Raw genomic sequence first — 20,653 nt, 5'->3', positions numbered from 1 at the left:
TTTCTGGGAATGAAAATGCCATCTTCAGATGGAGGAGTAAACTAATTAAGCCAAGTGGTGGTGCCAAAACAGAATCATGGTTTGCTCCTCTGAAGAAGGGATTCCAAAACATGCATCAGTGGGCACCAAAACAAAATTCAAATCGTATCCTTCCTAGAAAAGCACAGACAGTACAATTCAAATTCTTGGTTGGATCACGAATTCAGTTATAGCTGCCTAGCTATTAGCAGTGGCTATTTGGATCCACCACATGCTAATATGTGGTTGGCTAAATGGGTTTGAACAATGACCACATATCTAATTATTATCTGCTAATTAATAACAACTTTAGTTTGTGTTACATATACCTGATTTCAAGATGCATGGAAGCAAGTAAAAATGGATCAAATACGTCGTAACTGCGTTATATATACAACGATCACGATGGTCGACGTCTTTTGCATTTGACGTTTGGCTGAGCCTATATATGTGGTAGATGGGACACAGGGACAGATATGCTACACAGGCCTGGCAAACTACAACCAGCAACGTCTATAACCGTCACACGCCCAAACGCTAGCCTATAGCCTAGCTATCTTCGTGTCCGGCCGTGCACCCGGCGGGCCGATCTCGATCGATCCACCATGTGCGACGACTGCGAGTGCTGCGGCTGCTTCGGCTCGTACAGCCGCTTCGCGTGCGGCTTCTGCATCGGCCTCGCCATCATCGCCGCGGTCGCCGTCATCGTCGTCCTCGTCGTCGGCTACGGCCACGCGGCCCAGCCCCGGTTCCAAGTCGAGGACGCCTCGCTCGCGCGCTTCGCGCTCGCCACGACGTCGCCCGCCGCCACCATCTCCTACAACCTCACGCTCACGCTCGCCGTGCGCAACCCCAACTGGGCCATGGGCGCCACCTTCCGCTCCCTCGAGGCCGACTACCTCTTCGACGGCCAGCGCTTCGACCGCGTCGACGTCGCCGCGCCGGGCTACGTCCTGCCCGCCAGGAAGACCGCCGTGTTCCGCATCGCCAGCGGCGCCGACGTGGTGAGCGTCATGCTCGGGAGCGCCGGCGTCAAGGCGTACCGGAGGCAGAGCGGCAAGGGAGTGTTCGACGTCGAGGCGGCGCTCTCGGGGCAGGTCAAGTACCAGCTGCACAGCACGTGGTGCAGGCTGGAGTCCAGGTGCCCGCTCAAGCTGCAGCTCGCCGGGCAGGACGCCGCCGCAGTCGTCTTCCAGAAGACCACATGCGAGTTGCTCCGGTCATCGCAGAGGGGGTGCTGATCCATCGTTTCGTGTTTGGCTGTTTGCTAATCGCGCGCTAAACATCGCATGCGTTGTTTTTTTATTTATTACTTCGATCGACTTCTTTTTTTTTTCAATTTCGCTTGGTTCTCCTTACTTTTTCTTCGTGTGAGTTTCGACTGATCATAGCTTCATACTGTAAATGCTATGTGTGATGCGACATTCGGTGTGTACTTGGCTTGTTTTGAAACGCGGAAATTTCATAGGAATTTACAAGGAATCAGCTCAATTATCAACAAAAGCGAGTTAAATTCTTGTGTTTCAAACCACATACAACGGTGCCGTACACATGCATTTACAGAAGCAGTATAACCGTGTCAAGAAAACAATCAGCGAAAGCATGCTTGGCACCCATCTCTTCATTGCTGGAAAGTGGAATTTAATCCCTTGCTTCAGGTTGGAGAGTGCCGCTTTATCTCTTTCTTGCATCCTCCCCTTCACTGTTCATGGCACGAAAGACAAAGGGACTGTATGAGTACAACGTTGGCAAAGAACAAAAATTGCTGAGGAAAATTTTAGCTTACAACTTGCACAAAATCAAGAGCTCTGGAAAAATGCAGGGCATGAAACTAAGATCATAAAGAAATGATTCACCATACACAGATTCGAGCACATATATTGATTGAGAGGGTAAAATAATCAACAAACACACAAAAAAAAAAAGATTGGCACACACATTCAGATCTTTGTCGGGAGAGCAACCTAAACCAACATACTACAACCCTGTACAAACTGGAGTGAAAGGAGAAGAAAGATGGTAATGTCAAATATCACAATACCAGTACATCAACAATGACTCACTACCAGCCGACCAGATGGCGGTGATATGGGTTTCCATTGCATGAAAAGCTTCTGTTCTTGTCTTGGTTGTACTCTGAAGCAAACTACCTATGTCACCACATGGGGTTATCAATCACCGATCATTTCCTGTCCCTCCACTTCGTTGTTGCCAGTCGACTGACTTGAGGTGGTATGAGCAGTACTATTACTGCCACGGCAATGCAACAGCTGAAGTTGAAGGCTCTGGATAAGCTCATTAAGTTGCTGAATATTTTTCTCTTGTGCCAATATTATCTGTACATAAGACGTAATCTTTTAAGCTGTGATATTCCGAACCCATATAAAGCAATGGATGCAAGAAAGATAAGCAAGTAGCTACTGGCAGTGAAAAGTGCCTATCACAGCTACTGATACTAAAACAGCGAAACTTCCTAATAACAAAAGACTTGCAAAAAAGGTTATCAGTGCCAGAATCTTGACAGCCAGCTACTGGTGTGCCAAGGAAATGATGAAGATGGTAGGCGTGCACCTTTTGAAGTGCTCAAACGATCGAACTATACAATCAAACATCCATTGTTTTTCTTTTCATTCATCTGACAACTATAAAGCCATTGAACAACACCATCTATCGTCACAGACCATAGGCATTTTCAGCAAAATTATGTAAAACACAGATGTAAATACAACTCTAGTCATGGCATTCAGGTAACTGCAAGGTTATCAAACCATCTAGAAAATGGCCACTAAAAACACCATGCTCCAAATATATCATATGAGAGAAAAATATTATAACAAGAAAAGTCCACAAAAATCACTTGACATGCAAGCAGTCTTGCAACCTGTCAAAACTATGAAAGCTTGGGGCCTACTTCCATAACTCGTAAGTAGGTGAAGAATAGGAGTTAAAGGATTACAGTACATGCTGAGCTACAAGCACTCCTGAAGTAAGGATTGTTTTCAATAAAGACACACAAATGACGTGACCTACAATTCCCCCAGGTTATAGATATTCAGCCCTTAGCAAAGACTTCACTCAGTTACAACTTTAAATCTTTTATACTAGGATCTACACAAAAACTAATCTGTAAGCAGCTAAGAAACATAAAGGAGTGACATAATTACCATTCCAGAAATATTAAGTTTGTTAAGATAACCAACTCAAACAAAATGGAGAATAAACCAGAAAAGCTCGAGATTTCAATCAACCTTTGCATACTACACAATATGGTGGGTGGTTTTAATATCCGTGCTCAAAGCTCAGTTACCGTGGAGGCACTAGCATTCAGAACATGGTAAATTGATAACAAAATAACATCAATGCAACAAATGTTATAGATAAATTATGTGGCTTTTGCTAGAAATGTGAAATGTCTACTCATTTCCAAGGGCGAAACTGGAAATGTTGAGAATTAATTGAAACTGACCAATTTAACAGGAATACAGGATGCTCACTTTCTCTTTAACAGCATCTTCCCTTTCAAGTGCCTGCTGCCTCCTCCGTGTAGCTGTTGGATTCGCCTCAGCCTCACCAATCTGTTGCTTCCACTCAAACTGTGATGTGATGATGAGCACGAGCAGGAGGAAGATAAGAACTATTGGCCTCGAATTCATCACGCCAATCAGCAATTACAGAACCTATAAATATATGCCATAGTGATCTGATTAGTGATTTTGTGCTAGCTAACTAAAATCAAATTGAACACCAGATTAATGATCCCTTGAAGGCAAAACACCAGATCTTGATGAAGAAGGAAAGAGATCTTAAGGCCAGTCAACTTTATGGGCTACTGCTACCAATTTTTGAGATACATCAAAATGTCACTACCTCTACAGTAAGTCTAGAGATATCCGAATGGCAGAAAATATTCACATTAGGAGGTTGATACAAGATCTTTACTAAGAGGCTAAAGAGCACATAGTGTTACTATGAATGCCTACTATATATGCCTCCCAAGATCACTTCTGATCCTATCAGGGTATCAACCAAAAAGAAAAAGTTGACTTCTCTAGTCAATCACTGAAACAACAACCAGTAGAAAAGTACTTATATTAGATAACCAAACTCTCTGATAACATACGGGGTCGGGGTGTAAATTAGCATTACTACTTGAAGCTATCATAATTGAGGTTGTGATTTTCCGTTATGATCAAAATATGCCCCGACTCCAGCAACGAACATATCCACAATACCCACAACAAGAGCCCCTAAAAAGCACGAAAAAATGGGGGAAACTATTAAATCAGCAAGAAACGGCCTGAAAATCCTCTCTGCAGCGCGTGCCAGTCTGCCAGATCATCGAGGAGCAATAACCTACCACAAACTGAAACGAATCTACCGGTTCCGTACGATATTTACTCAGAGAACCTACCGCGTCGTCCAGGAATGAAGGGAATCAGAAAAAAAATGGTAGCCACTCAACGGATATCGATCTCACCGTCTCATCTCACGCCGCGGATGCGAATTGGGGGGAAACCGACGCGGAGCGGGGGTCAGTAGGGTTTCTTCCGATTTCGTGATAGCTCCAATGAATCCCAGGCTCCCAGCTTGCCCTCCGCTCTTTGACTGCCGCGACTCCTCTCTTGGTTTTTCCTCCACTTGTAGGTGAAGACGACGTCGAAATATTGGTGCCCTCGCCTCTTAATTTCAGCAGCTTCTTGGAGAAATCATTTTTTCCTGAGATAATGCCTCGGAGGATTTTTCCCCATTCCTCGCTCGTGCGCAGTCATCTAACTGGGCCGCTTCTGCCGTCGCGTCTTTGCGTTTCTATTCGGTCGGTCATGATGGGCTGAGCTTTCCGCATGGGAACGAGACGCGCAACACACACACACACCACTAGAACAAAACGGACCGTCCCTGTCTTTTTTTTTAAAGGAACTGGGCCATCCCTGTTTCCGATTGCAAGTAGGAGTAGCAAAGATCTCTCGGTCACATTACACTTGCACTCATGTTCACAACCACCCCTCAAAAAAGAAAATTCATCACCGGTTCCTAAATTTGTTGGGATGTGTCATCCTAGTCCATAAACTCCCAAATCGACTATTTAGGTTCTCAAACTTGTTCGGTTATGTCATCCCGCTCTCTAAACTTAGAAATCACCCGTTTAGAACCTCAAACATGTTCAATAGTGTCATCCCGGTTCCTAAATTTAGTTTTGAATCTCATCAGTTAAAACAAGGCGATCTAAAAACTCTATATTAAAAATAATATATAACTTTTTCATATGAATCCGAATAAAGATAATCTTTATGTCAAAATTATAGCCCTCGACACGGTCCACAACTTTGTAGTTGAAAAGTTTTTTATTTGGAGTCGTTTAGCGTCCCAAAATTTAATTTTAATTTTTAAATTTCAAAATCTATAGACTTACAATAATATTTTGGGACTCTAAACAGTTTTAATTCAGAAACTTTTCAACTACAAAGCTATAGATCGCGTCGAGGGCTACAATTTTGATATAAAGTTTGTCGGTACCTCAGGACTTGAGTACCCCCTCTTGCTGTGCCTAGGCAAGAGTCTTGTAGTTATCCTTAACTACGCCATGAAGGCTGAGCGGCCGGACCCCTGTAGTCCGGAGCCCTACTCTTCCGGCAAACGGCCCTGGACCCACTCCCCGCTTGGGGAGGGTCCGGTGATGCCACGTGTCCCGGAGAAGGGAGCGCTCAGCTAGGGGGCCCGGACCTCCCACCAGGTCCCGGACCCCCAAATACTATCTGGACCCCTAGCGGGAGGAGAACAGACACCCCACCTGTCGGGTCCGGAGCCACCACGTGTCCGCAGGAGCGGACACGCGCGGGGGCGCGGCGCTTCCCCGGGAAGACACGCCCACATACCGCATTCATTACGGTAGACGTAATGACGCTCTGCCACAGCAGAGCCCGAGGCGACTTTTGCCAAGCTGTATACTATTGACCGCACGTTACCAAGGCGCGCGGTGCAGCCTCTGGCACAGCCCCACGCCACGCGCGTCAGTTAGACGCGATAGCTCGGCAACGGAGAATCATAACGCCTGCGCAGTAGACCCAATAGTCTACGCCGCAACCTACACCACCTCAACGGATGCCTCACTGATGGGACAGGAGAAGACCCCCCTCGGTCAGAGAGTCTACGATGAAGTGTATCCAGCAAGAGATTCTCTATCACTGTAGCTCTATTAGTGTCTATACAGTATAGTATACATCTTTGTTGGGCCCACCTGTCGGGGTCCAACGCCTATGTACGCGCCCTCCTTGTGCTATAAAAGGGGGGCACCCGCTAAAGAGAGGGTAGACTCATCGGATAGACACAAGAGCAATACTACTCTCAGTGGACATAGGGTATTACGCTCCGGCGGCCCGAACCACTCTAAACCCTCGTGTGTTCTTGTGTTCTTGCCCCAAGAGTAGATCTGAAAAATAGCTTGCACTTCTTCGGGTAACCACCATCTGGGGTTAGGCGGGTGCACTACGCCACCCGCCTGTGGCCCTCCTTCTAGAGCCACAACATCTGGTGTCGTCCGTGGGGAGGCGCAAGCGTTGGTCTGGTCTCCGCTCACTTCTTCATCTCTGAGGCTGAGCTCATCCCCTGCAACAACGACAAGAAGATGAAGAAGGGCACGACGCCACCTGCGCCGCATGCCCAAACACCGAAGCGGCGGTGTCCCCGGTGTGGTGGCGCATGGCAACGGCGCCTGCGGTGCGTCGCCACTATGACACCTTAGAGCCGGCACGGTGGTGCGCAGGAGCGACGCCAGCTGCGCGTCGCCCTACGCCATTCCGGTGTCGGCTCAAGGTTTTCTCTCAAGCAATCACCCGGGGCCTCCTGCGGCGGCATGGGGTCGGCTCGAGGTTTCCTCTCAAGATGGAGCCTGGAGCCAGAAGGATGTCTGTCGCCTTCCCCCTCGCCTGGCACAAGCCTTCCTTGGAGCTGCTGCAGACAGGCATCAGCCTCCACTGCAAGGCACGGGGGCCCTGTGCCAGCACCAAGGCGAAGCCGGCGAACGACCACCCTTCTCCACGCTCCGTGCTCGTCCAAACGAGCACCCGTCCTTCCACTGCGCTAGGATGTCAAGCTGGCTTCAGCACATCGAAGGCAGTCATCGGGCTGGCTTCCGGCGGCAGCTGGCAACGGCAGGGCCACTCCCATTCAAAGCCAAAGAAGTTGTTCTCATGCAAACTAAGCATGAAACAGTTCTTGTGCAAAGGAGGGCCCTACAAGCTCCCGAGGTGATGCTGGATGATGCTGTATAAGCACGTCCAGGGCGCCTCCGTCCCCAACAACTGAGGAATCTCCAAAGTGGCAGTCCCACTCCGGCAGGAAAGTCCACGCCCTACGAATGGCAGCCGTAGGCCGCTAGATAGGATTGAGTGTGATTCTCCTTTGTAATGATATGGTACCTATGTGTGGTCCAGAGCGATAAAGGTCCACCCTTGTAAACCTGACCTCTGGCTTCATCGCACAAACAGGCGACACCAGCAAATGGTCCAGAGCGGTAGAGGTCCGCCCTCGTAATCCCGACCTCTGATGTACACCGCGAATCAGGAAATGAAGGAGATTTGCTTTCTCAGTCCTATCTTTACGTTAACTTAATGGCATTAGTGGGGACACCCCTTCTAGCTAGAAGGCAGTTCGGACCTCTAGGGACCTGCTCCGGAGAAGTGGTGCCCGTATCCTGGGGTAGAGAAGCTCCGCGTAGCTTAGCCTGGTAATATACCCTAAGCCTACGTACTTCACTGCCCTGTTACGAGTCCCCTAGTATCCGAGACTGCTGTCTCTAGAGGTCCCGGGCTCCTTTCTAGTATAAGGTCTGGTTTCCTACACCTTACTGCAAGGTTCGGTGGTGTAATTCATGGGATCGTCAGCAACGACTCAAGTCCACTCCGGTGGCCAGCTCCGGCGGAGACCGCTCGCCACGGTCGCGCAAGTCCACTCCGGTGGCCCGCTCCGGCGGAGACCGCTCGCCACGGTCGCCCAAGTCCACTCCGGTGGCCCGCTCCCGCGGAGACCGCTCGCCACGGTCGCCCAAGTCCACTCCGGTGGCCCGCTCCGGCGGAGACCGCTCGCCACGGTCGCCTGAAGCCGGGTCCGGGAAGTGGTGCTCGCTCCCTGAGCGGTTCGAGGTCCATGCATCCGCTTAGCTTGGTTCCGTACCCTAAGCCTACACCTACGCCGCCCTGCGGAGAACGCTCTAGTACCAGAACCTGGCGACAGGTGTTCCGGCCTCAAAGGGGTCTGGAACACCGACACAGCCAAGTCGTGTGGAAACACATCATGATGGTGGCCCCACCCGCAGGTTCGTTCCTCTCCCGAGGTGGGCCCGGGGCCACTGTCGGTACCCTAGGACTGGGGTACCCCCACTTGCTGTGCCTAGACAAGAGTCTCGTAGTTATCCTTAATTGCGCCATGGCGGCTGAGCGGCCGGACCCCTGTAGTCCGGAGCCCTACTCTCCCGGCAAACGGCCCTGGACCCGCTCCCCGCTTGGGGAGGGTCCGGTGATGACACGTGTCCCGGAGAAGGGAGCGCTCAGCTAGGGGGCCCGGACCTCCCACCAGGTCCCGGACCCCCTAGCGAGAGGAGAACAGACACCCCACCTGTCGGGTCCGGAGCCGCCACGTGTCCGCAGGAGCGGACACGCGCGGGGGCGCGGCGCTTCCCCGGGAAGACACGTCCACCTACCGCATTCATTACGGTAGTCGTAATGACGCTCTGCCACAACAGAGCCCGAGGTGACTTTTGCCAGGCTGTATACTATTGACCGCACGTTACCAAGGCGCGCGGTGCAGCCTCTGGCACAGCCCACGCCACGCGCGTCAGTTAGACGCGACAGCTCGGCGACGGAGAATCATAACGCCTGCGCGGTAGACCCAACAGTCTACGCCGCAACCTACACCACCTCAACGGGTGCCTCGCTGATGGGACAGGAGAAGACCCCCCCTCGGTCAGAGAGTCTACGATGAAGTGTATCCAGCAAGAGATTCTCCATCACTGTAGCTCCATTAGTGTCTATACTGTATAGTATACATTCTTGTTGGGCCCACCTATCGGGGTCCAACGCCTATGTACGCGCCCTCCTTGCGCTATAAAAGGGGGCGCCCGCTAAAGAGAGGATAGACTCATCGGATAGACACAAGAGCAATACTACTCTTAGTGGACGTAGGGTATTACGCTCCGGCGGCCCGAACCACTCTAAACCTCGTGTGTTCTTGTGTTCTTGCCCTCAAGAGTAGATCTAAAAAATAGCTTGCACTTCCCCGGGTAACCACCCTCTGAGGTTAGGCGGGTGCACTACGGCACCCGGCTGTAGCCCTCCTTCTAGAGCCACAACAAAGTTTGTCTTCATTCGAGTTTATATGATAAGGTTATGAAATATTTTTTGATATAGAGTTTTTAGATTGTATTGTTTTGATCTAGATGAGACTCAAAATCAAGTTTAGGGATCGAAATGACACAATTGAACAAGTTTGAGGAACTAAACGAGTGATTTCTAAGTTTAGGGACCGAGATGACACAGCTGAACAAGTTTGATGACCGAGATAACTCAGATGAATAAGTTTGAGGACCTAAACGGTCGATTTGCAAGTTTAGAAACCGGTGTGATACAGTCGTACACGTTTAGGGACCAATGTTGACTTTACTCAAAAAAGAAACAAACTAATGTTCACAGCCAAAAAAAAACGAGAGAGTTCAGTAGTTCATTGACATGTTCGCATGATCACATTACTTGTTCACCGGCCAACCACGCAAAAGGCCCAACGATGAATCTACAAGCGACCCTAACTTTTTCTTGGAGCGGTCGATTGGAGCGGTCGATTTTTTTTCCACCCACATGTGCAGGTCCCACGCGACTTTATCTCTCCACCTCCCTTCTCCGTTCCACTTCCTCATTTTTCTCTTTCTTCTCCATCCGTATCCCACGGACTCCATGACGATGCTCCCCTTCCTCCTTTTTCTCTGCTCCATGCGGCCTGAGAGAGAGGCGCGGCAGGCCCGGCGAGACGGCACCAGGAGGCGCGGCGAGGCCGGAGGGGCTAGCGGCGGGAGGCGTGGCGGGGCCGGCGCTCGCGCCCCCGGCGCCGGCGTGGGTCGGCGGGGAAGGCCGGCGCTGGAGCGCGCCGGCCGCGTCGAGATCCGTTTTTTTCCTTTTTTCTATTTTTTGATGTTTTTTTTTAAATTTTTTATGACAACTTTTTTTAGAATGTAGAAAATTTTCCCTTCAAATTTGTTTTTCAATTTTATTTGTTTCAAATATTTTTCTTTGAAATTTTTCCCGTCATTTTTTTTCCATTTCTCAAAAATTTTCAACCTTTTCTAATTTTTCTCTTGAAATTTTTCTATCTCTCCCATTTTTTCGTAATTTTTTTATCAAAAAATGATAAAAATTACTATAAATAGTAAAAAATTTCACGGTCAGAAGATCGACCGTATGGAAGGGGGAAGACTAATTTACGGTCGACCGTATGGAAGGGGACTAGGGTTTAGGGTTTAGGGTTTAGGGCCCGTACGGTCGATTTCCGACAGCTACATTTCTTTTCCATTTTTAGTAATTTTTTTGTCATTTTTTGAAAAAAAATCAAAAAACATTTTTAGAGAGTGAAAAAAATAAAAAAGTTGAAGAAAAATTTCTGGAGAGCGAAAAAATTTTCAAGGTAAAATAGAGAGCAGCAGAAAATTTTTTAAAGAAAAAATGGCGACCACAAAGATTTTTCAAAGAAAATTAGGGGAGAGGGAAACTTTCAAAGAAAAAATTTGGAAGGTTGTACGGAAACAAATTAAAAAATCTCATGAGAAAAACTTTTACATCAAAAAATATCAAGTAAAAAAATTGAAAAAAAAGAAAAAAAACATGCCAGTGCGCAGGAGGCGGCGCTGCCCGTCGTCGCCGCCACCCCCGCCGTGGAGCCCGTTGCCGCCATCGCCGCTGGAGGAGCTCAGCCCCAGGGGAGCCCGTTGCCGCCGTCGCCGCTCGCGAAGGTCTGCCCCGGGGAGGCCCGCCGCCGCACAACTGATTCGCCACCATGGAGCTTGGCCCCATGGAGCTTCAGCAGCTACAACGTCGCCGCGCCGTGCCTACCCGCCGCCGCCGCGCCGCGCCGCGCCTCCCTGCTGCCGGTCTTCCGCGCCGCTCGCCAAGGGGGGCGGAGCTCCCACGACCGGATCCGGATCTGAGAGAAAAAGAAAGAGAGAGAAGATAGAGAAAGGAACGGGATTTGGGAAAGGAAAAGAGAGCGCCGGGCTGGGAGGGGTATTCACGTGGGTGTGGGCTCCACCACGTGGGTCAGCGCGTCGACCGCGAGTTCTCGTGTGGACGGTTGATCGGAAAACCAGCATTGCGTAGGGAAAGGCTTTTTGGGGGGGGGGGGGGGGGGGGGCTCTAGGCTGCCCCCGCAAAAGGAGTTCATTCACTTCTAGAACGAGTACGTCCGGTTGCCATCCCTGAAGGAGGAAAAAAAAAAGGAAGGCGACCACGCCGCGTCGATGGCTCCTACGCCTATGTGTGTCGTGTGCCGCCGCTGTCAATGAGAGCGACGAGGCGACATGAGAGGGCGCACCGGGAACGACGGGAGAACAACCACCCCATGCGACGCTCACTTCTCGACATGCCGGTGCGCCGCCATGTGCGCAACGCAACATCCGAACCATGCGAGCCGGCCGAGGCTGCCCCTGCCCCCTTTTACCACGGGCGGCCCGCGGGATCGATCCTTCCCTTTACACCGGATCAAAACAGAAGAGGATTCCAAGCGGAATCAGACAAGGCCACCAGAGCAGCGCCGCTTCCCAAGTCGGCACTCGACGCTTCCTTCCTCCTCCTCCCTAGTCCTGCTCGATCATCTTCGCGCGTCTCGACCTGCACGTCCAGGCACGCCGATGGCAGCGGCGCTGGCGCGGCAGCTCCTGAACGCGGCGCGCGAGCCGGGGTTCGCGGAGTGGCAGCTCGGCGTGCGCCGCCGAATCCACCAGCACCCGGAGCTCGCCTTCCAGGAGCACCGCACCAGCGCGCTCGTGCGCGCCGAGCTCGACGCGCTCGGTGTCACGACCCCAAATTTTAAGGCCTGGACGGTCCGGTGTGAGGCCTGGACAGTCCGGTAGCTCTTCTGTTCTAGCGTGCCGCGCGAGGCCACGCGCCAGCCATCCCCGGTATGCGTGTGTCGGGCATCGCCGCCAGCCATCCTCGGTTAATGCGTCCTTATCCGCAGTTGTCGTCGCCGGCCTTATCCCCTCTGAGCTGCCGTATTCCCCTTCTACTTCTCCCCCTTCCTCGAGCTCGAGCCGAGCAATGGCACAGCCGGCGCCACGACCATCTCCGTCGCACCTCGCTCCGATTCCGCACGCCAGAGCCTGCTCCGCCTTGTCCTCCACCTCTGCCGTGCTTCCCCAAGTCCGGCCGAGCCCCACCCTAACCGGAATCGATCCCGCACCGGCCGGCCGCCATTGGAAGCCGTCGCGAGGAGCTCCGTTGCCGCCGCCGATTCGCCGCCCATGGTGAGCCCCGTTTCGATTCCTCATGGCTGCACCTCCCCACTGCCGCCCTCCTCCGATTTGGGTGCTCATCCATCCTTTTCCCCTCTTCTACAGGCTTCCCGGCGAGCACCTCCACCCGTCATCGTCTCTGCTCGCTGTGGCGCCTCCCTGTTGCGCCGTTCCTTCGTCTGAGCTTTGGGTGAGCTCCCCCTCACCCTGGACCGCGCTCTGCTCATCCTGTTCCGCCCCTGCTTGCCGCTGGCGGGAGTAGTGAGCCTCGCCGCCGTGCTGCGTGTGTGATTCTGTGTGGGTAGAAGATGAACAGTAGAAGCTAATAACAATCTTTGTTGTACTTGTGTGTGTTTGAGTTTGCAAAAATCATAGAAAAATATATATAGATCCAAAAATAGTGAAACTTGTTTTGTTAGTTTCCTTTTGATTAGATCTACTCCTGAAAAATATAGTTTTGCATGTTACTGTCCTATAGATTTACTTGTGGTTTAATATTGCAAAAGTGAGTTAAATGCTTAGTTATTTGTGTGATGCTCTAAAAATGCTAAACCAAATTTTGTTAGGCTCCTTGTGAAATGTTCTTTCCAGTGGTACAACTTGCTTGCATGAATCTCGCATGTTGGTTAGCGTTTTGTTTCGATTTTGTGCTTGGTCTGAAATGTTGTTTATTGCATAAATATTTTCTGAAAATGATAAAATGGCAAAACCACTTTTGTTAGCCTTGTTTACATGTTTAGTTCCTGTGCAAATTTTATGGAAATTGTTTGGACTCGTTTGCATGTTCTTTTTTTTATTTATCTTATTTAGAGTAACTAAAAATTGATATATTTATGATTAATTCTAGGAAAATGCTTTTGATGTAAATCCAAATTTTCATGAGTTCCTTGTAATGTTCTTTGCTTTCTCAATTTAATTTGTGATTTATGTTTGTTTTATAAGTTTATTTCCTAATTCTTGCTCTAGTTTCCTCGTTCGTGTTTGCATAGTGATTGGTTGTTGTCGCGTGTGTTACGTTTGTGCATCATCGCATATGTGCCATTCATTATTCACGTCTTGTCACCCTTGCATAATCTAGGATATCACACTAATGCATGCATCTCATTTCATGCATAGCATTTGTTGCACAATCAGGGCATCATGTTAATTCTGGCATCTCATTCATGCATTATAGTGACTGAACCGTCGGAGAACGAACCCGTTGAGCCTGCCGAGTCCGTCGAGCCTGAACCCGGAATCCCGTTCATGGTCGAGCCCGAAGTTAACCCAGGCAAGCAGCTAAGCATGATTCTTTACTCCTATTTAATCTGAGTTAGTTAGTTACATCACCGGGTAATATGGGGTTATATAGTATGTATGTATTGCATTTTGATACCTATTCTCTTGCATTACCCTTCCTTGAATTGTTATCCATGTCCTTGTCACTTGTTAGTCAGTTAATAACTTAATCTGATTAGATGCTTAGCCCTGCTTAGAATACTCATATTGCTTGCTCGAAAGGAATGGTTTGGAGTATCACACTTACCTGATTATCCTTGAGTGCACTTGAGTATCTGGGACAAGTGGAGTGCAGTATCGAGATTCGAGCGGAATGTTAGGGCCTAGAGAATGAAGTCACATGGGCATAGTCCGCTTGGATCGATTAAGGACCGAGTGGACGACGTTGGTTTTGAGCACCTTTCCGTGCTACCACATATCCAATATAATGGAACGGATAAGCCAATTACCTTCTTTGACTTGATCATTGATGTACAGTCCTAGATACGTGGCTAAAGGCTATGCAGAGAGGCTTAGAGGTGTCCCCCGGATGGACCTATGTGTAGGAAAGTTTAGAGATGTCCCCGGTGGAAACTAAGTCTCTACGCGTAAGCTAGGTGTGAAGATTTCAATGATCGAGCCATGTTGGGAACGGTTGTCGCGAGTGCCCCCTTATCCAACTTTGGCCGGTTGGGTGAGTCGCATGGTCCTCGCGTCGTGTGGGTAAAGTAGTACACCCTTGCAAGGTTATAACCAATTCGAATTGCCGCGCTCTCGGTTATGAGCAAGCTCATTATCCCATGAACTCCTCGTAGATTATCGTTTATGATGGGAACGGTTCTTGTTACATCTATGATCAGTTATAGATGATGTTACTCTCTTAATCAACTAAAAGTATTTGGGGGTTTGGGCAACTTTAATTAATTTTGTTAGAAGAGCTCATGCTTATGCAATAATTACTTAACCTTAAAGCTTTTATTTGAGCCTTTGCATGATCCTTGCTTATTTATTTGCGTAAGTCTTGCGGAGTACCTTTGTACTCAGGGTGCTTCTAACCCTAGTTGCAGGTGAACCCGAAGTGGTGTTCGGCCACTTCTACTCCGCCGATTTAGGCACGGGGGAGGAGTAGGTCGTTGAGGCTGGGATGGTGTCCTTGAGCAAGACATCATCATCGTAGTAAGTTTCTTCGTAATCGAACTCCGTGAGAGCATGTAAATATAATAATCCTTAAGTTTCTGTTTAATATGGTTTCTGTGAGCCCAAGGTTTGTAATGAAGTTAGGTTGGACCCACCTATATCAAATTTGTAATAATAAATGAATAAAATTGCTCTTTGTGGATCATCAGCAATGTATGCGTTTGTATAACGGTACGTGTGCTTAATCCTGGGCATGTGGCAAACACGTACCGGGACTACCGGGTTTGCTCTCGTTCTGGGTGAATTGTGTTGATTAAGTGCCTCTAAGGCGTGGATTAGCAAGTGGCGTGTCGAGAGACGGACACGTGTTAGCCCTCGTCTTAAAGGATTAATCAATAATTTCACCTAAACCGAGGGTAAATTGGGCGGTTCTCACAACGGGTATCAGAGCTGAGGTTTCCATAAAGTGAACCTAAAATTGGCTTAGTGGGTTGAGAGTCAAATAAAATTTGACTACTTGCACTAAGATTTACTTTGGTTAAAAATTTGAACTTAAGGTAAAATGCTAACTTTCTTCCTTTGTCTTAGAGCTAATTCTTTCTTACTGCTTCATTTGTTTAATTAAGATGTGCTTGACCCCTCCTGTCAGCATGAGTAGCAGGAGCGTAGGAAAACCCCTTTTTACCTGCTGGAAACCTTTTGAGCCTTTTACCGGAGTTGAGAAGGTGGGAATCACCCATTGTCCTGAGCGCTAGTAGGAGGGTTGTAGCGATGCTGGACAATGCGGTTGTTTCGGGTCATGAGTGCTAGAGCGTTAAGGCGTGCTCACGAGGTGAGGAGACGTCATGTTGCATTCATACTTCGCATGCATGCATCATATCATATATATTGTGTTGCTTTGGGTGTTTGCTAATATTTTCGTATAAGTTTCTTCACACCATTGCACATCTCACTTTCGATAGACCTAGTATGGTTAGAAACTTAGGAAAACAGATGCGTGTTTTTGAGCAAAACCTAATTACTTGTTCAAACAATGGTCGTGCAGAGCTTTGAATCTAAGTTTCTCTTTCTAAGGTTCTATAAACCTTTCTGAGATTTCTTGCTATCACAACTGTTAGTTTCAACGACGGTATGGAGAAATCTGCAGATTATCCTCGTCTCTAGGCCATTCATTCGAATGCTAGGAGATAATTCATCTCGACTATCCTTAATGATGAGAAACATCTTGTGGTTCTTCTAGCGTTCATATTTGTTTATTTCAAAATGTCTTGATTCCTATATCTGAATTGGATCCGCTTACATTCTTGCTCAAATAAATATGAGTACATTAAAAACTTGATCACATACATCATAGCCATCGTGCATGAACAGGGTTGCAACATAGTTGCATTGCATAATCACATGTTGTTTGGGTGTGAGTCTAACATAGTGGAATCCGTGTGATAGACTAACTAACTTTATGCGTTCCGTATGTCTACGTAAAGCTTTTGATGTTTTTGAAATTTGAAAAACCTCTCTCTCAATTTGTGCTATTTGAGTTGCTCCCTATGATTTTCTTGTGTAGTGGTGATTGTTCCACGAACTATAGTGCCGCGACGGAACCTAGGGCCTCGTATGGACTGCAGCCATATGATTGTGCCACTGGGTGCGCGCTGGTGCTTAAGTACGTGTGGATATGAACTACTACAATTATCTTTTCATACAACCCTTAAAATATTTTTTTCTCTACCTCGTCTTCTTTAAGGGGTAGGCCCTAGATGAATAACGATGCGAATGAGTTGTCTTAGTTTTGAGTTTCTAGGGGTATTAGTACACTAACTGGCATGCCAACATGTGCATCTTGTATCATTCAATTCAATTAATAAACAATATCGAGCAAGAATGTTTTTGAGAAAAACTTGCCTTGATATTCTTTCTTTTCAGTTTCTCCGAGCTCCTTAAGAACTCACCTTGACGTCTTTTCTGTATAGGATCACTATCTAATTCAGAATTTGATTCTTCCAGAACTTAGAACCTCTCTTCTTTGCCAAATCTTACTATGTGTTAGCGTTAGAATGGTCAACCAGCCCTTTTCAGCCGACTTTGATGGTGACTGTATTTCCTCTTTGGATTCCAAATCTGTACCAATCAATCTACTGTGCTGCTGTCCAAATATATCCTTTCTCTAAGAAATGTTTCCTGGTGTATCATTCTCTGTCATTCATCCGCAATCACTCTCCGCCTTATACAATGTTATTCTTATCTCTCAATTGGAGAAGTGTCATAGTGTCCCAACCGACCTCGTCGATTCGGAGGCACTTGATCTTCAATCAGGTCTTATCTACGAAGAATACCCAATTGCCATTCTTGATCATGATAAAAGAAAGGTGAAGCGTAGCATGGTGAAGTTTGTCAAAGTTTAATGGAGTAATCATCCTGAAGATGAAGCCACATGGGAACGTGAGGATTGCTTATGTCGAGAATACCCTGATTTCTTTTCCGAGGGGTGAGTTTTCACTCTGTCACCACACCCATGTTCTTGTACCTCAATTCTTGGATGTGTAACTTGTCTAGGTGAATATGGTCTCAATCTAGTCCAAGTTTTATCCTTCCCCTCTTGTCTACCTAAATCTCGGGACGAGATTTTCTTAACGGGGGGAGAGTTGTCACGACCCCAAATTTTAAGGCCTGGACGGTCCGGTGTGAGGCCTGGACAGTCCGGTAGCTCTTCTGTTCTAGCGTGCCGCGCGAGGCCACGCGCCAGCCATCCCCGGTATGCGTGTGTCGGGCATCGCCGCCAGCCATCCTCGGTTAATGCGTCCTTATCCGCAGTTGTCGTCGCCGGCCTTATCCCCTCTGAGCTGCCGTATTCCCCTTCTACTTCTCCCCCTTCCTCGAGCTCGAGCCGAGCAATGGCACAGCCGGCGCCACGACCATCTCCGTCGCACCTCGCTCCGATTCCGCACGCCAGAGCCTGCTCCGCCTTGTCCTCCACCTCTGCCGTGCTTCCCCAAGTCCGGCCGAGCCCCACCCTAACCGGAATCGATCCCGCACCGGCCGGCCGCCATTGGAAGCCGTCGCGAGGAGCTCCGTTGCCGCCGCCGATTCGCCGCCCATGGTGAGCCCCGTTTCGATTCCTCATGGCTGCACCTCCCCACTGCCGCCCTCCTCCGATTTGGGTGCTCATCCATCCTTTTCCCCTCTTCTACAGGCTTCCCGGCGAGCACCTCCACCCGTCATCGTCTCTGCTCGCTGTGGCGCCTCCCTGTTGCGCCGTTCCTTCGTCTGAGCTTTGGGTGAGCTCCCCCTCACCCTGGACCGCGCTCTGCTCATCCTGTTCCGCCCCTGCTTGCCGCTGGCGGGAGTAGTGAGCCTCGCCGCCGTGCTGCGTGTGTGATTCTGTGTGGGTAGAAGATGAACAGTAGAAGCTAATAACAATCTTTGTTGTACTTGTGTGTGTTTGAGTTTGCAAAAATCATAGAAAAATATATATAGATCCAAAAATAGTGAAACTTGTTTTGTTAGTTTCCTTTTGATTAGATCTACTCCTGAAAAATATAGTTTTGCATGTTACTGTCCTATAGATTTACTTGTGGTTTAATATTGCAAAAGTGAGTTAAATGCTTAGTTATTTGTGTGATGCTCTAAAAATGCTAAACCAAATTTTGTTAGGCTCCTTGTGAAATGTTCTTTCCAGTGGTACAACTTGCTTGCATGAATCTCGCATGTTGGTTAGCGTTTTGTTTCGATTTTGTGCTTGGTCTGAAATGTTGTTTATTGCATAAATATTTTCTGAAAATGATAAAATGGCAAAACCACTTTTGTTAGCCTTGTTTACATGTTTAGTTCCTGTGCAAATTTTATGGAAATTGTTTGGACTCGTTTGCATGTTCTTTTTTTTATTTATCTTATTTAGAGTAACTAAAAATTGATATATTTATGATTAATTCTAGGAAAATGCTTTTGATGTAAATCCAAATTTTCATGAGTTCCTTGTAATGTTCTTTGCTTTCTCAATTTAATTTGTGATTTATGTTTGTTTTATAAGTTTATTTCCTAATTCTTGCTCTAGTTTCCTCGTTCGTGTTTGCATAGTGATTGGTTGTTGTCGCGTGTGTTACGTTTGTGCATCATCGCATATGTGCCATTCATTATTCACGTCTTGTCACCCTTGCATAATCTAGGATATCACACTAATGCATGCATCTCATTTCATGCATAGCATTTGTTGCACAATCAGGGCATCATGTTAATTCTGGCATCTCATTCATGCATTATAGTGACTGAACCGTCGGAGAACGAACCCGTTGAGCCTGCCGAGTCCGTCGAGCCTGAACCCGGAATCCCGTTCATGGTCGAGCCCGAAGTTAACCCAGGCAAGCAGCTAAGCATGATTCTTTACTCCTATTTAATCTGAGTTAGTTAGTTACATCACCGGGTAATATGGGGTTATATAGTATGTATGTATTGCATTTTGATACCTATTCTCTTGCATTACCCTTCCTTGAATTGTTATCCATGTCCTTGTCACTTGTTAGTCAGTTAATAACTTAATCTGATTAGATGCTTAGCCCTGCTTAGAATACTCATATTGCTTGCTCGAAAGGAATGGTTTGGAGTATCACACTTACCTGATTATCCTTGAGTGCACTTGAGTATCTGGGACAAGTGGAGTGCAGTATCGAGATTCGAGCGGAATGTTAGGGCCTAGAGAATGAAGTCACATGGGCATAGTCCGCTTGGATCGATTAAGGACCGAGTGGACGACGTTGGTTTTGAGCACCTTTCCGTGCTACCACATATCCAATATAATGGAACGGATAAGCCAATTACCTTCTTTGACTTGATCATTGATGTACAGTCCTAGATACGTGGCTAAAGGCTATGCAGAGAGGCTTAGAGGTGTCCCCCGGATGGACCTATGTGTAGGAAAGTTTAGAGATGTCCCCGGTGGAAACTAAGTCTCTACGCGTAAGCTAGGTGTGAAGATTTCAATGATCGAGCCATGTTGGGAACGGTTGTCGCGAGTGCCCCCTTATCCAACTTTGGCCGGTTGGGTGAGTCGCATGGTCCTCGCGTCGTGTGGGTAAAGTAGTACACCCTTGCAAGGTTATAACCAATTCGAATTGCCGCGCTCTCGGTTATGAGCAAGCTCATTATCCCATGAACTCCTCGTAGATTATCGTTTATGATGGGAACGGTTCTTGTTACATCTATGATCAGTTATAGATGATGTTACTCTCTTAATCAACTAAAAGTATTTGGGGGTTTGGGCAACTTTAATTAATTTTGTTAGAAGAGCTCATGCTTATGCAATAATTACTTAACCTTAAAGCTTTTATTTGAGCCTTTGCATGATCCTTGCTTATTTATTTGCGTAAGTCTTGCGGAGTACCTTTGTACTCAGGGTGCTTCTAACCCTAGTTGCAGGTGAACCCGAAGTGGTGTTCGGCCACTTCTACTCCGCCGATTTAGGCACGGGGGAGGAGTAGGTCGTTGAGGCTGGGATGGTGTCCTTGAGCAAGACATCATCATCGTAGTAAGTTTCTTCGTAATCGAACTCCGTGAGAGCATGTAAATATAATAATCCTTAAGTTTCTGTTTAATATGGTTTCTGTGAGCCCAAGGTTTGTAATGAAGTTAGGTTGGACCCACCTATATCAAATTTGTAATAATAAATGAATAAAATTGCTCTTTGTGGATCATCAGCAATGTATGCGTTTGTATAACGGTACGTGTGCTTAATCCTGGGCATGTGGCAAACACGTACCGGGA

At 47.8% G+C, this 20,653-nt stretch overlaps 2 protein-coding genes and 2 long non-coding RNA genes across 5 annotated transcripts; 3 read left to right on the top strand and 1 right to left on the bottom strand.

The window, feature by feature from the left end:
• The first annotated feature begins 491 nt into the window (after positions 1-491).
• LOC120691444 (NDR1/HIN1-like protein 3) lies at positions 492-1,493 on the top strand. The gene has a single exon (XM_039974513.1). It carries the CDS (start codon positions 624-626, stop codon positions 1,257-1,259), a length of 636 nt encoding a protein of 211 aa, XP_039830447.1. The 5' UTR covers positions 492-623; the 3' UTR covers positions 1,260-1,493.
• Positions 1,494-1,509: 16 nt separating this feature from the next.
• Positions 1,510-4,784, bottom strand: LOC120691445. 2 transcript variants are annotated; one of them, XR_005682230.1, is made up of 4 exons: positions 4,496-4,784; positions 3,513-3,695; positions 2,060-2,354; positions 1,510-1,720 (listed from the first exon to the last, which is right to left on the bottom strand). XR_005682230.1 is itself a non-coding variant. In XM_039974514.1 (3 exons), exons 2-3 carry the CDS (start codon positions 3,669-3,671, stop codon positions 2,190-2,192), a joined length of 324 nt encoding a protein of 107 aa, XP_039830448.1. In that variant the 5' UTR covers positions 3,672-3,695; positions 4,496-4,784; the 3' UTR covers positions 1,828-2,189. The 2 variants fall into 2 exon arrangements, 1 of the variants encoding a protein (XP_039830448.1); XM_039974514.1 differs by lacking the exon at positions 1,510-1,720 and having other exon boundaries at positions 1,828-2,354.
• A 7,323-nt stretch (positions 4,785-12,107) lies between these two features.
• LOC120691554 lies at positions 12,108-14,097 on the top strand. Its single transcript, XR_005682291.1, has 3 exons — positions 12,108-12,517; positions 12,611-12,695; positions 13,680-14,097. It is a non-coding gene; the product is annotated as an uncharacterized LOC120691554 (long non-coding RNA).
• Positions 14,098-17,179: 3,082 nt separating this feature from the next.
• On the top strand, positions 17,180-19,576 carry LOC120691555. Its single transcript, XR_005682292.1, has 3 exons — positions 17,180-17,996; positions 18,090-18,174; positions 19,159-19,576. It is a non-coding gene; the product is annotated as an uncharacterized LOC120691555 (long non-coding RNA).
• Positions 19,577-20,653: the final 1,077 nt, after the last annotated feature.

Source organism: Panicum virgatum, chromosome 9N (assembly GCF_016808335.1).
Source record: "Panicum virgatum strain AP13 chromosome 9N, P.virgatum_v5, whole genome shotgun sequence".
Taxonomy (NCBI): Eukaryota; Viridiplantae; Streptophyta; class Magnoliopsida; order Poales; family Poaceae; genus Panicum; species Panicum virgatum.
This window is presented reverse-complemented; position numbering and strand designations above follow the sequence as displayed.

Coding starts and splice junctions, on each gene's coding strand:
- LOC120691444 (XM_039974513.1), top strand. CDS start 624: ATGTGCGACGACTGCGAGTGCTGCGGCTGCTTCGGCTCGTACAGCCGC.
- LOC120691445 (XM_039974514.1), bottom strand. CDS start 3,671: ATGAATTCGAGGCCAATAGTTCTTATCTTCCTCCTGCTCGTGCTCATC. Junction 2,355..3,512: donor AAGATGCTGTTAAAGAGAAA/GTGAGCATCCTG, acceptor TCTTATGTACAG/ATAATATTGGCACAAGAGAA.